This window comes from Equus przewalskii, unplaced genomic scaffold (assembly GCF_037783145.1).
Source record: "Equus przewalskii isolate Varuska unplaced genomic scaffold, EquPr2 ChrUn-7, whole genome shotgun sequence".
NCBI classification, from domain to species: Eukaryota; Metazoa; Chordata; class Mammalia; order Perissodactyla; family Equidae; genus Equus; species Equus przewalskii.
The window spans coordinates 759,348-773,685 of NW_027228755.1; the positions used below are offsets into that span (position 1 = coordinate 759,348).

Below are 14,338 nucleotides of genomic sequence, written 5' to 3' on the forward strand. Positions count from 1 at the left end.
AAGGAAGTTCACTAAACTATAAAAGTACACAGATAGCCAACTAAATGAAATTAAGAAAACAACTCATGAATAAAATAAGAACTTCAACAAAGAAATAGAAACCATAAAAAAAGTTCTAGAGCTGAAAAATACAATGACTAAATTTGACAATTCAATAGAGAGCTTCAACAGTAGACTTGACCAAGTAGAAGAAAGAATCAGTGACCTCAAAGATAGGCAATCTGAAATTATCTAGTCCGAGGAGCAAAAAGAAAAAAGAGAGCAAACTAAGCCCAAACTTAGCAGAAGGAAAGAAACAATAAAGAGTAGAACAAAAATAAATAAAATAGGAAATAAGAAGATCATAGAAATGATTAAGAAAACTAAAAGTTGGTTTTTTGAAAAGATAAACAAAATTGGCAAACCTTTAGGTAGACTCAGCAGGAAAAAAAGAGAAGGGATTCAAATAAATAAAATTATAACTGAAAGAAAGGACAATACAGCTGATACACATAAATACAAAAGATCATAAGAGACTGTTATGAACAATTCTATTTTGACAAATTGGACAACCTGGAAAAAATGGGTAAATTCCTTAAAACATACAATACACCAAGACTGAATCATGAAGAAATAGAAAATCTAAATAGATCAGTAATGAGCTAGGAGATTGAAGTCAATAGACAAAAACTTCCTGACAAAAAACCCCTCAAGACCAGATGGTTTCACTGGTGAATTCTACCATTTAAGAATTAACTCCAAACCTTCTCAAACTCTTCCAAAATACAGAAAGAGGGAACACTTCCAAACTCATTTTATGAGGCCAGTATTACCAATATACTAAAGGGAGATAACAACACTACATGAAAAGAAAATCTTGAGAAAGAAGAACAAAGCTGGAGGCATCACATTTACTGATTTCAAGCTATATTACTAAGCTATTGTAATCAAAACAGTATAGTACTGGCATGAAAAGACACACAGACCAATGGAATACAATCAAGAACTCAGAAATAAATTCATGCACGTACAATCAACTAATATTTGACAAGGTAGCCAAGAACACTCAATGGGGAAAGGATAGTCTTTTCAATAAATGGTGTTAGAAAACTAGATATTCACATACGAAATAATGAAATTGGACCTCTATCTTACACTACACGCAAAAATCAACTCAAAATGAATGAAAGACTTGAACTTAAGATCTGAAACCACAAAACTCCTAGAAGAAAACATAGGGAAAAATCTCCTTGACATTTGTTTTGGTAATAAACTTTTGGATGTGATACCAAAAGCACAAGCAACAAAAGCAAAAATAAACAAATAGGAGTACAAAAAGCTAAAATCTTCTGCACAGCAAAAGAAACAATCAACAAAATGAAAAGACAACCTATGGAAAGGAAGAAAATATTTGCAAACCATACAACTGTTAAGGGGTTAATATACAAAATATATAAATAATTTATTCAACTCAAAGCAAACACCACAATAGTCCAATTAAAAAATGGGCAAAGTACCCAAATAGATATTTTTCCAAGGAACACATTCAAATGACCAACAGACTCATGAAAAGATGCTCGACATCACTAATCATCATGGAAATGCAAATCAAAACCACAATGAGATATCACCTCACACTTGCTGAATGGCAATTATAAAAAATACAAGAGATAAAAAGTGCTGGTGAGGATGTGGAGAAAAAGGAGCTCTTGTACACTGATAGCTGGACAATAAATTGGTAGAGCTACTATGGAAAACAGTGTGGAGGTTCCTCAAGAAATATAAAAATAGAGCTACCATATGATCCAGCAATTCTTCTTCTAGGTATATATCCAAAGGAACTGAAATCACTATCTTAATGAGATATCAGCATCCTCATGTTTATTGCAGCATTATTTACAATACCTAAGACATGGAAACAACCTAACTGTCCATTGATAGATGAATATTTAAAAAATGTAATATATATATAAACATAGATACACACAACAGAATATTACTTAGCTATAAAAAAAGAAATCCTACATTTGCAACAACATGGATGGACCTTCAGGGTGTTATGCCAAGAGAAATAAGTCAGAAGAAAAAGACAAATATTGCATGATCTCACTTATATGTGAAACCTAAAAAAGATGAATTCATAGAAGCAGAGACTAGATTGGTGGTTTCCAGAGGTGCAAAGCAACGAGAATGGATAAAGGTTGTTAAAGGGTACAAACTTCCAGGTAGAAGATCAATACGTTCTGGGGATATAATGTACAGCATGATGACTGTAGTTAACAATACTGTATTGTATACTTGAAAGTTGCTAAGAGAGTAGATTTTAAAAGTTCTTACCACATTAAAAAAATGGTAACTAAGTGAAGTGATGGATATGTTAATTAACCTTATTGTGGTAATCATTTCACAATATATACATGTATCAAGTTATTACATTGTACACCTCTAACTTACACAATGTTATATGTCAATTATATCTCAATAAAGCTGAAAAAATATCTTAAAAATCCCCCAGATCAATTAAAGATCAATAAAGGTGGTTTACAGAAGATAGGCAACTCTGACCGCCAATCATACTTTCTGCTTCTTATGTTGGAAAGGCTCTTTTTCAACTTTTCTACCTGGTGAACTTTTAATCATTCTTAACGGCTCATTTCTCTTACAAAATGTAATTTATATCAGCTTACAACCCTGCTTAAAGCCCTTTGAGAGCTTCCCATTTCACATAATTTAAATGCACACTTTTTTGTCCTGAAAGGCTATGCATGATCTGGCCCCCATTTAAACTTCCAATCTCATCTCATGCTACTCTTTTCATCTAACAGCACATTCTAGCCACATGGGCCTTCAATTCTTTCCTGAAACAAACCAGATTTACTGAGCTGGAGGAAGTCTTCCAGAGGAACAGGTTTTGGGAGAGAGAAGCAATCAGGAGCTTTGTTTTGGATGTTTTGAGTCTAAGATGCCTTTTAGATTTCCACGTGGAGATGTTTAGAAAAGTTCAGGAGAGAAGTCTGGGCTTGGAGACATAACCTGGAAAATCACTGCACATATAAGGTATTTAAATACATGAGACTGGAGGACTTTAGTCCAGATAATGAGTGGGGACTGAAAAAGAGCTGAGATCCAAGGACTGAGAATCAGGACACCGCAACATATAGCTTAGATTACCTTGAAACAAGGATTTATGTGCAGTTTTTCCTTTGGGTGGTAATCCTAGGAAACACTGGTGAGGGACTGAAAAAAGTGAGTAGGAAAGGGAGAAAATTCATTAAAGTGAGTACTAACGAGCTGGTTACTGTTATGGGCAACTAGGTCTCCCTCCCATTGGGGGTCTTCTGAGGAACTATGTGGAAACCACTTCAAAATCATCTCCCCAAGGAATGGGGAAGCTGGGGTATTTATCTACCAACTCCTATATCCTATTAGATTGAGAATGCTCCTGTTGTTCTTAACTCCTGTATATAGGTTTGAGTAAACTCATGAGAACCAGCAAAAGCCACAAGTATAGAAGTGAAGAAATATGTGCTCTTGAGGTTGGAAGCTGTCAGTGTGCATAAGTCCTATCCACCACATACGTAGGAGACAGTGAAGTAGGAGTAAACGTGAGATTGTGGTATCTTGGAACCCTATTGAAGAAAATATTTCAAGAAGTAAATATGCATTAACTGTGTTGACAGGTCAAATAAGATGACTGAGAATTCAGTACTGGATTCTACACCATGGGGTCCACTCTCCATAAGTGCAAAATAGAAATACTCCCCTTCGAGCTTCTGCTGTCTTTCTAGGGCATTGAAAGGGCATGGGACTCAAGTTGCTGCCTCACAGAGAAGTCAGAGTCACTTACTTCCTTTGTTTTGTGGAATTTATCACCCTCTCTCTTCCATTTACTTCTCCTCTACTCCCTTCTTCCAAAGAAGGTTAATTTGAGTTATTCAGTGGAATGGTTGAGGCAGAAGCCAAATGTGAATGATTTGAGAAGTGAATGGAACTTGAGGAAGGGGTAATAAAGTTATCATAATGAACTGGCTGTAATGATGACACTTTTAGCTACTCTACCTATGGGACATTGCAACTAAGTGATTATTGTCCTCTGGGCCTGTCTTTTGCTGTGTAGCCAAATACCTTAGGTTGAGGTCTACCTTGGTCATTTTTCTCCCCCTTAATGTTTTCTGTGAAATTACCCTTGCATAGGCTTAGGAGAGCATCACCCACAAATCATGGATTTTCCACCCTCCACTCTATCTCTCAGGCTTAGCTCTGTCCTTGTGTCATTCACTGTCCCGGAAAATATCCAGGGATTTTCTATTTCACAGGGAACTTTGTAGCCCAGGCTCTCAAGAGCCCACTCAATGAAATTAACCACCCCAATAGAGCTGCAGCCAATGTGTGAAGTTAATGCCGACGAGTCTTTTTCGGGCAGGAATCGAGGCTAGGCCAGGGAAGGAGGAGGGCTTGTAGTAATGAACCATGAGCTGTGGACTAAGGAACATTTATTTCTGTCCCATGTAGTCTGAGGCCAAGACACTTCCAGTATATAAGTGACTCAATATTGTGTCTGGGAGGATAAATATCTAACAGATAGTTTGGAAGAAAAGTCTTTCATATAAGCCCCTGTGAGAAATTATCTTCTCTCTTAGTGAATTCGTTTGCTGAAGCTATGGTTTATTTTCAAGCCTGGAGCATCTAACAGAGGCTGGAAGAGCAAAGTGAATACTGGAAAATAGTTTTGACTCTGATTTGTATCTGCTGTGCATTTCAGAGCTGGTGTCAACTGTGCAGGTGCTGTACATCCCAGAATATTAGTCTTTAGTCCATGGTCAAGTCTTGACATCTCTTAAACAGTCAGAAGCTAATATTACTCCAACTATTTCCCATCCAGGCTGCTCTTTCAGCCTTGTTATAGGCAATATCTGAAGTTGTACCTATTCTTGACTGGCTCAGCAGACCCAAGTGATACCATCATCCTTGCTGTGTTGGTGGATGCTCATATTCTAGGCTCTCATTGTAGATGATGTGCAGTGACAGCCTGGAAAGAGACTCTGCCTTGTTAACCCTCCAGAGAAAGAGAAAGGGAAACTGCAGTCTCTAAGTGGCCTTTCTGCTGGACTCTGTCTCTTTGAGAAGCTGCTGCTTGAATTGGGATCTGATAAATCTTGTCTCTAGTAGTGACAAGACTTATCCACAGGTGGTTATCCCAGGGACACAGGAGATGAGCCCTGTCAAGTTCAGAAAAACAGGAAGGAAAACATTAGAGGTAATCCCTGGTTATCTGATGAGAAGGAGGAAAAGTCTTTGAAAACATTAGTTTAGGAGGAAAGCTTTTTGATTTGGTGAAGTCTTAAAGAGAATTGGTCCCAGTTTGCCTGAGACAGTATTGGTTGATGTCTGTTGAGGATCAGTTAACTTCTGTTAATAATTTTTAATAAGAACTCTCACTCTCAAAATTATCCTAGTTTGGATAATGAATTTCATGTTCATTTTAGCATTGAGGGATGGTTAATACTTGAGAATTGCATTTTAAAATTTGGAGATATATAGAAAGGAGGACATTTTTGCCCACAGTTTGAAACTTTCTTTCCCCTCCAGGGAAAACATCCAAAGGATCCAAAAGGTGGATAAGGTGAGTCTGATTCCTTGGCTGCTTTCTCTCCATGATCCTTTATCCCTTCCTTAGGTCTTTACCTCAGTATTTCTTCATCAGGACTACTCAGTAATCTATTCTGACGGGAGGATGATCTAGACTTGAGTATCAATAGGATTGGACCACAAATCAATTCGAATTCATGAAGATGCTCTAAAGTTGTGAGAATGTTCTCATCTCATGATTTGCTCCTGATGTAGGACCCCAGGCCCAGCATGCTCCTCAGAGATGCTTGGGAAACTAGATAATTCAGTTTTACTCTTCCCTTAACCCATGCTTTCCCCTCCTAGTGTGTCTTTTCTTCTACTCTGAGATGAAGGCATCACATTTTATGGAGGTTTGACACACAATAATGGGAAAGGTATGCCTAATGGCTCAAGTCCAGACATTCTCTATAGACTGGCTGTAGGCAGAGTTAGAATGCATCTTCTTGTTGCTAGTCATGGGTCCAGGGAAGCTCTGTCCAATAGATATGTAATATGAGCCACATATATAATTTAAATTTTTCTAGTAGCCACATTAAAAAAAAGTAAAAAAGAAACAGGCAGAATTAATTTTCTTTTTTGTAAGTAGAGATAATGTCTCTGCTAATTTTTTTAAAAAAGATTGGCACCTGAGCTAACATCAGGTGCCAATCTTCCTTTTTTCTCCCCTTCTTCTCCCTGAAGCCCCCCAGTACATAGTTGTATATTCTAGTTTTAGGTCCTTCTGGCTCTGCTATGTAGGACACTGCCTCAGCATGGCCTGATGAGTGGTGCTAGGTCCATGCCCAGGATCCAAACCAGTGAAACCCTGAGCCACTAACGTGGCATGGGCAAACTTAACCACTCAGCCACAGGGCTGGCCCCAGAATTAACTTTAATGATATATTTTATTTAACTCAATATATCTAAAATATTATTGTTTAACATGTAATCAATACAAAAAATTATTAATGAGGTACTTTACACTCTTTTTTTCTTATTAAGTTTTCAAATTCTGTAATTTATACTTACAGCACATCTCAATTTGGACAAACTATGTTTCAAGTGCACAAAAGCCACGTGTGTTAGTGGCTATTGTATTGGACAGCACGTGTCTGGGGGTAAGATGAAGTCCTTGGAGTCATAGCAACCTTAGTTCTTATCACAAGTAAATTTTGAAAATTTCTTAACGTCTCTCAGTTTAAGATTCCTCATCTATAAAATGAGTAAATTTTATGTCTCAAAATGTTCAAACTCATAATCTCTTTATTTCCTGAACTTTCTCTTCCCTCTCCATTACTATCTTAGTTAGTGGCTTTATCATTCCATCTTGAGCCAGAAAAAAAATCGTCTCACCCCTCTTGCACATCCAGCCAGTCACCAAGTCCTCCCAAATATTTCCCCAGTTAAGTCCACTCCTTTCCATTCCAATTCCTGCTTCAGATCTTCATGCCCAGGTCATCCCCTCACCAATTTACCTTCTATATGTTTAGTTGTGTCTTTGCCTTGACCGTCACCCGCATCACCTAGAGTAAAAGTCACAAAGCTGTGGTGCTCGACAGAATTGCCTTGTTTTTAAATAATTTTAGAAGTTAGTCTCAAACATTTAAAAATCAGTAGATTTTACATAAAATTCTGAAATTATGGTTTCCTTGAGCAATCAGATGATCTGGCAACATGTCCTTTTAACCTCATGGCAGTGACCAACTGAAGCAGAGTAGCAACTGCTCTCCTAGATGGGGAAGGCTTTCTCCAGCCCATCATAGCCCTAACTTGGCCCAATTCACTCTCTGAAGCATACATTCCCAAATTCTCAGTAGAGCATATAAAGTCTTTCATCATTTATCCTTTATCTGTGTCTCTTCGGTCTCATTCTGTGTCAGTACTTCCTCATATTTTGTTCCAACATCAAACTGCAAATACCTCCACAAAATGCCTCACTATTTCATGACTTTTATGGTTTCGCACACTCTCTTTGCTCTGTTTAGAATGTTCTTCCCTACCTAGACAGCTAGCTGAACTCCTATTCATCCTTGGAAAGTCAGTTCAGACGTCACATTTCTGGAAAGCCTTGCTCAATTCCCATCCCCCTTCCCTTTCCTGCTATAAGTTCATTTAGATTCTCCTCTATGTTACTTCCATACTTTGATTATTTCAGTCATCATGCTCATCACATCTCCCTGTATTTTGTTTGCTTACATAGCTTTCCTCTCTACTGTTCTGTGAATTCTTGGCACTTAAGGGACATGTGTTTTTCATCTCTGTATACTCAACATGCAGTACAGTGCATGGTACATATTGCCATTTTCGGAGACCAACAAGTAACACTCCTTTCTGACTTATCCAAGTTCAGAAAAAATTGACAGCAACAGGAGTCATGCGGAAGGGCTCAAATTTCAGCCTTCTCATCAATAAAAATCACTCTGAAGGAAGTGTCTTAGCTGTGTGACCTAAGTGGGTTCTAACTCACTGCTACGCTAGGCGTATTTACCATCCTGGTCACAGGCATCTGGACAACCACCAGCCTCTGAAGCAGGGATAGACACCTTTTGTATGGATGATGGAAGATTAGAGCAGGCTGAGGCCTGGCAGCTCAAAGAGAGAACCCAGGTAGCACCAAGCCAAGCGTGCTCAGTTGCTTCTCCTAAATTTATCAGTCAAATAAGTCACATCTCTGATAATTTTCTTCCTCAGTTATGGAGAGAAAATCTCTCCCTTTTATGGAAACGTGAGTAGTAGAGGATGTGTATCCCTAACAGCCCATAGCAGAGATCGAATAAGTAAATGAATAACGTTAATTTGAAGGTGAAATCAAAGCGATAATGCATGTTAGTACCCAGCCACAAATCTGTTGTGTAACTGTGTTAGCTTTTGCTGTGGTAACAAACCACATTAATATCCGATGTCTTACAATGTAAACTTTTATTTCTTACCCAGGTTAATTGAGGGCTGCAGGTCAGTTGAGGTTTTGCTGGGCTCAGCTGGGCTTGGCTCTAGGCTGGGCTGGGTTCAAATTTCCTCTGTCTTCTCATTCTGGGAAGTGAGTTGAAAGAGCAGCCAAGCTAAACCATGCAACTGCAATGAGGAGTCTACTGATGCAGCAAATGCCTTGTACTCTTTGCTCTCATTTGCCAAAGCATCTCACATAACAAAGCTAAAAGCCAGTGAATCAGGAACATCCACTTTTCCCAAACGATGCTTGAGCAAGTCATCTGATAATGAGAAAGCACGTATAATTCTAAGAAGGGAGCCGATAGTGGGAAGCAGTAATCCAATCTATTACAGTGACTCGAAACAAGTTTCTTCTGTTCTATGGGCTACATTTTCTTCATCCCTAGTATATTGGAGTAAAGATTCCTCCTTTGACCACATACCTGGGCACTGTGGCCCAGGCAAATTGATGCATAAAGTTAACCATCTCAGCTTTCCCTACAGAAGGCAAGTCTCATCTTGTTAGATATGGCCAGGGAGCATTGTAGATCTTTTTCCTCTGCATTGTGGTGTGCTACTTCTTTCTCCAAACACTTGCATCTGAGTTTGGATCACCTTTGTACCTTCACCACTACTCCATGGAGCAAAAGGTGCTGATTTCCCAATAGAAGCTCCAGATCCATTGTCTCGTGAAAATTCTTAACCTGAGTTTGGACCCCAGTCACAAATTCTTTTCACATCTCTCTCCTCTCCAGTAGTGTACCCTTTCACTCACCGCCTCCTGAATCAGAACTTATCCCCATTTACCTCATTAGAACCTTGGTAGGTGGGTTCCTGGTTTTTTATTTCATCACAGCATTTCATAATTTGTATGCATGTTACATTTCTTAGCATGTATGTATTAATTATTATGTTATGAAAATAAAAATGTGAGAGCTTAACAAATGATGCACAGCCTTTAAACCCATAGGGAAGGAGGGGAGAGATATTTTGATCTGAAGAAATTGTGCAGGCACATGCATACATACAGGAAAGAGGTGTGAAATAGCACAAACATAGCTGTACACATTGCATAGTATACGCAAAAACATAGCTATACACCCTGGATGTAGAGGCTCCACATTTCTCATTGAATTTTCTGCATGGTTCCTGACACTGCTCCCTCTTCCCTCCAGTTTTGCACATCACTTACCACTTGTTTCTTTTTTCAATCTTCCTCTTTGGACCTGATATCTGGACTTGGATATCATTACTGAATAGCATCTTCCTGTGTCTCTTAAAGCTTAGCTTCCACACGTTGTCTGTTTCTTTTTAATCTTAGATACTCAAAGATTCAAGAAATATTGAAAATTAAGATGACTTATTCTCCTCTAATCCATAATCTGAATTACATACAGACTTCAAGTGCCAGGAACTGATAGTCCCAATGTGCTAAAGGAAGCAATGGGAGAAATTATAGATATCCTGATTTTGGGGGAAGGCAGAAGCAATATCACAAATGCCAGAGTTAGTAATAATGGTGAACTCTCCCCAAACGCCCAGAAGCTAATTTGCATATACCTGTTTCCTGTTTTCATTTTCAAATATCTTGCAGATTGTGATTTCCTGTGATTTTGTTTTTCAGCCGTTTCATGCTCACTTATTGGTGAACTGTGAAACTTCAACTCACTAATAGCTTGACTCTGTAAAAATTGTCATGTGCAACAACTGTCAGACACTACACATAACATGGGTGACAGCCTGTCAGTCCCTGGCTTAATAACATGTTTGCATAGTGTGACTACAATAGAGGCTGCTGAGAAACAAAAGGATGTGCTGATTAGATATAGTCCAGGAGATATCCTTATCAAATATGAAACGCATGCCATTTGAATTTCAGTGGGACTATAGCCTGGTGACACTCTCATCAAAGTCAAAATCTGCCTTTGAGAAACTTCCTTTGAGATACCTGAGTTCTTGAAGAAGGACCTGATGTATTATCTTGAAGTTGTGGAAATTGAACCAATCTGTAAAATGGAGCACTTTTCATTTGTCAGCCTTCACAGGAGAGGAAATAGAGATTGGCCATCTGAAGACTCTTGTTCCTTTTTCTATTTCTGGAAACTTGTGCTGCAGAGTGACTTCCGATCCTGACTTCCGCCAACATCTGACAAACCATCATTTCTTGACTATGAGGTGAATTGTTCTTTTGATGAGAGAACATCTCCAGTTGCAGCCCTGACCTGGTCCTCATGCTGCTGAGGCTCTTGCTGTTGATCTGTGGTGAGTAGGACAGCTCAGAGCAGGGTATGGGATTTCAAACTCTGGGGGCTCTGCCTACTGAAGAGCTGTGAGACTTCTCGGGACTAAGTTTCTGCCTGGTGATGCTCAGGGATGCTGAGATGTCTACTTCCAACTGAGAGCTCAGAGTCAGCAAGAAAGTGGTAAATATTGGAAAGACAGATTTTTGAAGAAAACTATCATTTCAGTTTTTATCTCATAGGAAGTGTTCACTGTCTGTCTTTCTTTCCAATATTAATTCTGTCTTTATTCTTGGCGTTTTCAATAGCCACAGAGATAAATCATACAACAAATTGCCCTCTTAGTTCCTTGTCCTTCCTACTATCAATATTATTTCCCTTTATCCCTCCTGGACCTCCCCATTCCTACCATCTAACCCTAGAATTTATCAACACTAACAACTGCCCGACTTTCAAAATCTTTGTTTTCAGCATCCCCACCCTGCCCTCGCCCCCACAACTGTATTGTATTTTCAGCTTACTTTCTCTAACTCTCCATTTCCAACATGTCTTCGAGTCCCCAGGATTACTTTTCCATTGTCAGTTACTACACTCCATGTCCTCACTTCTCACAGTACTCAGCTTAGATTCTGTAGTCCATCACAATACTCCCTTGGATAGACCGTCGTTTCTCTTCCTCCATAGCACTTTCCTGATTAACACACTCTTCTGCATGCTTCATACCTGTGTCTAAGCAGCTGAACGTGACTTTAAACAAAAAGCCCAATCCTGTTGACTTATCTCTGGTAACATGTAAGACCGCAAATCTCAGATGACCATCAGCAGTACCAGGGAATCCTCCTACATTTTCATAGTCAATGCTCTCCCATTCTTGATGATTACTATTTCATACCTTCTTTTTTTTCCAAACTTCTCCCTTCTTACTCTCAATTTATAATCTTGCTTCATATTTCACTGAGAAAATAAAAGTGATCAGAAGAAAATTTCCGCATCTTTCTATTGTCATGTCTACCAACCCACCTACGTTTACATCCTCATGCCCTGCCTTTTCTCCCCCTACCATGAATATATTTTCTCTCATCCTATCAAAGACAGAATTCTACACGTGTACATTGGGTCTCAGACTCTCTTGCTTTCTCAAAAACTTTGCTCCATCACCAAAAGATTTCTCCATTCCCCATTCCCTAAATATACAAACATTCTACAGTATCTTTTATCTTAAAGTAATAGCAATGCGACCTGATGGTCTCTGTATTTACTGCACCATTTCTCTGTCTCCTTTCATAAAGTTTTCAGCGAGTTGCTATCTTTACTTCACCTCGTCCCATCCTTTCTTTTTAAAATTCATTTTACCTTAAATGATAGTAGCATTCACTTTTTTGATACACCATCTATGATTTTGACAAAGATTTAGGGTTATGTTGACATCGAACCTGAAGTGAGTTTGCTCACTTGTTGCACAGCAAGCCAATCTCTGACACTGGGTGTAGTGGAAGAAAGTAGGAACTTTATTATTGCACAGTGCTGAGCAAGGAGAGAGGGCAGCTAACGCTGAAATCCCAAACTCCCTGAACAGCTAAAAGGAAGGGTTTTTATTTGGGGTTTTAGGTAGGGTAGGGGTAGTATATGGCCTTGCTGGCCAGAGTTTTCCCATCAGCCTGTCTTTGGCCTTAAGACTCCTTGCAGAGAGGAGGGAGCCTGGGACCTTGCTGGTCAGCAGCTTTCCCACCAGCCTGTATCTCCTTGGTAGGGAGGAGATAGTGGATGCAGGTGCTTGTCCTTGGTGGTATCTATCTCCATGGAGGATAGTGGATTCTGGAGCCAGGAAGCCAAAGAGTAAGCAGAGAAAGAGTGCTTTGGTTCTAACCTCATATTTGCTGGGTTTAATGTGGGGAAACTGATATCAGAGTTTGTATCAACTCCCCCTTATTTTATGTCCATCCCTCAATCTTGAGGGATTTGGGGTGGTGACTGATCCAGCTACTTCCTGTTGAAATGGGGCGTAGGTTGTTTCATCTTACTGAACCAGTCTTTTAATAAGGCAGTGATGCTGGTGGGCTCCTGAAGTTAGGCCTGTGTGACGTAAGTAGCCAGATATTTAATAAGAAATTTTTCTAGAGAAAAATAAAGAGAAAAACAAGGTTAATGGTTGGAGAAAATCATAAACCAGTTTCTGAGCCCAGGGGGCAGTCAATCAAGATTCCTAGAAGTCAGGGTTGAAGCATCTGTTGCAGTTTGAAATGTTTTTCATGGTGTCATCAGGCACTCAGGTAGCTTTTTGAGTGGCTTACACAGCAGTAGACATGAATCTCTCTTAAGTTTGTATTAGGTCCTCCAGCTTCAGTTTGCAAGGCTTCAAGAAAAAGAGGAGATTTAGTTTTCAATGATTCCAGATGAAAATGTTGGGAAAAAATCCTGAAAATGTTAGTTTGGAGGTTTGTAGCCAGATATTTCAGGAGACTGGAAGAATTCAAGATCCATTCCAGTTAACAGATGTAAAACAAAAATTTCAGACAATTAAAAGAACTAAAATCCAATATCTATAAGCGTATATTATACTTTCTATGGAAACATAACCTTCCTCTCTAAAATCACCCTCAATTTCACTAGACATAGCCAAATTAAGACTAACTGGTTTGCAAAATAAGTCTAGTTTTAATAGATTTTTCATAATTATTTACATAAGTACAGCAAGAATAGTAATTGATTATATAGGCTCTTTTAAATCTGCTTTGCTGGGACCTTATAAAGAATCTCAGGTTGAACTTTAAAAGCCTCTCAAGGAAAGCCAAGCGAAGGACCTGTCATCAGATTCTGCCTTTGGTACCTACAGATTTGGGTGAATTCCTCTCTTTGTGAGGTTCCCCAAAATATTGAGGTTCCTTGTGCCTGCCAGAGGGAGCAAGATTCTTTGCTCAACCTTACCAGGTCACTGAATCCATAAGCAAGGTACCAGGCCAATATTTCCAAGTGGCTTTATTCCAGGATGTCAACCTTCATTCCTCAAAAGCTGCCTAGTCATATCCGAGCTTGTGTGTTTTTCTCAAATATGATGTTCAAGTCAAAGCCTTGGTGTTATAACCAGTGTTTCCAATTGTATCCTGTTATAAGAAGAACAGATTCTTATTGGACTTATGCAAACAACCATATTGCCATGAGAATAAGAATACTTACTTATCAGGAGTTTTTACGTTTTAGAGGGTTCAGATAGGGAGAAAAAGATAAATGTTTCAATTTTGTTTACAAATTGCTATAAGTCATAGTTCCTTAAGAGAATAGAGAAAAAGGCTTTCTTAAATCTGAAAAAAACAAAACATCAAAAATCAGCAATATCTTAAGTAAAAAGCCATAAAAGTTGTAATCATCCCTATCAGTTTATTCTGTCCCATGTAATTGGTTCTTGATCTTAATCTTCTGTCAGCAGTTTGTGAGGTCATCAGTTTTTCTGTTGGAGTTCTGTAATTTCTACCCTGTTTAGTTTTACAATCTGAACGTTTATTAAAACCTGTACTCTAGAGTAAGCGCCAGAGTCCTTTCTATGAATTTCCCTAAAGATGAAACATATTTACAAAAACATCAAA

The 14,338-nt window shown here is 38.7% G+C and overlaps 2 protein-coding genes across 6 annotated transcripts in view; one reads left to right on the plus strand and one right to left on the minus strand.

The window, feature by feature from the left end:
* LOC103541334 (T-cell surface glycoprotein CD1a-like) overlaps positions 1 to 14,338 on the minus strand; it is a 546,159-nt gene that overhangs the window by 381,973 nt on the left and 149,848 nt on the right. The gene's annotated exons all lie outside the window — the stretch shown is intronic.
* FCRL1 (Fc receptor like 1) overlaps positions 10,642 to 14,338 on the plus strand; it is a 46,729-nt gene continuing 43,032 nt past the window's right edge. For 2 of the 5 annotated variants that reach the window (XR_011536967.1, XM_008529356.2), the window contains exon 1: positions 10,646 to 10,779. Coding sequence is in view for 2 of the 5 variants with exons in the window: in XM_008529356.2 (XP_008527578.1) it covers positions 10,749 to 10,779 (31 nt within the window). In the remaining 3 variants the exon portion in view is untranslated. Of the gene's footprint in view, positions 10,780 to 10,818; positions 10,941 to 14,338 lie in introns of those variants that run through there. The other 3 variants (XM_070608481.1, XM_070608482.1, XM_070608483.1) reach the window with 3 other exon arrangements.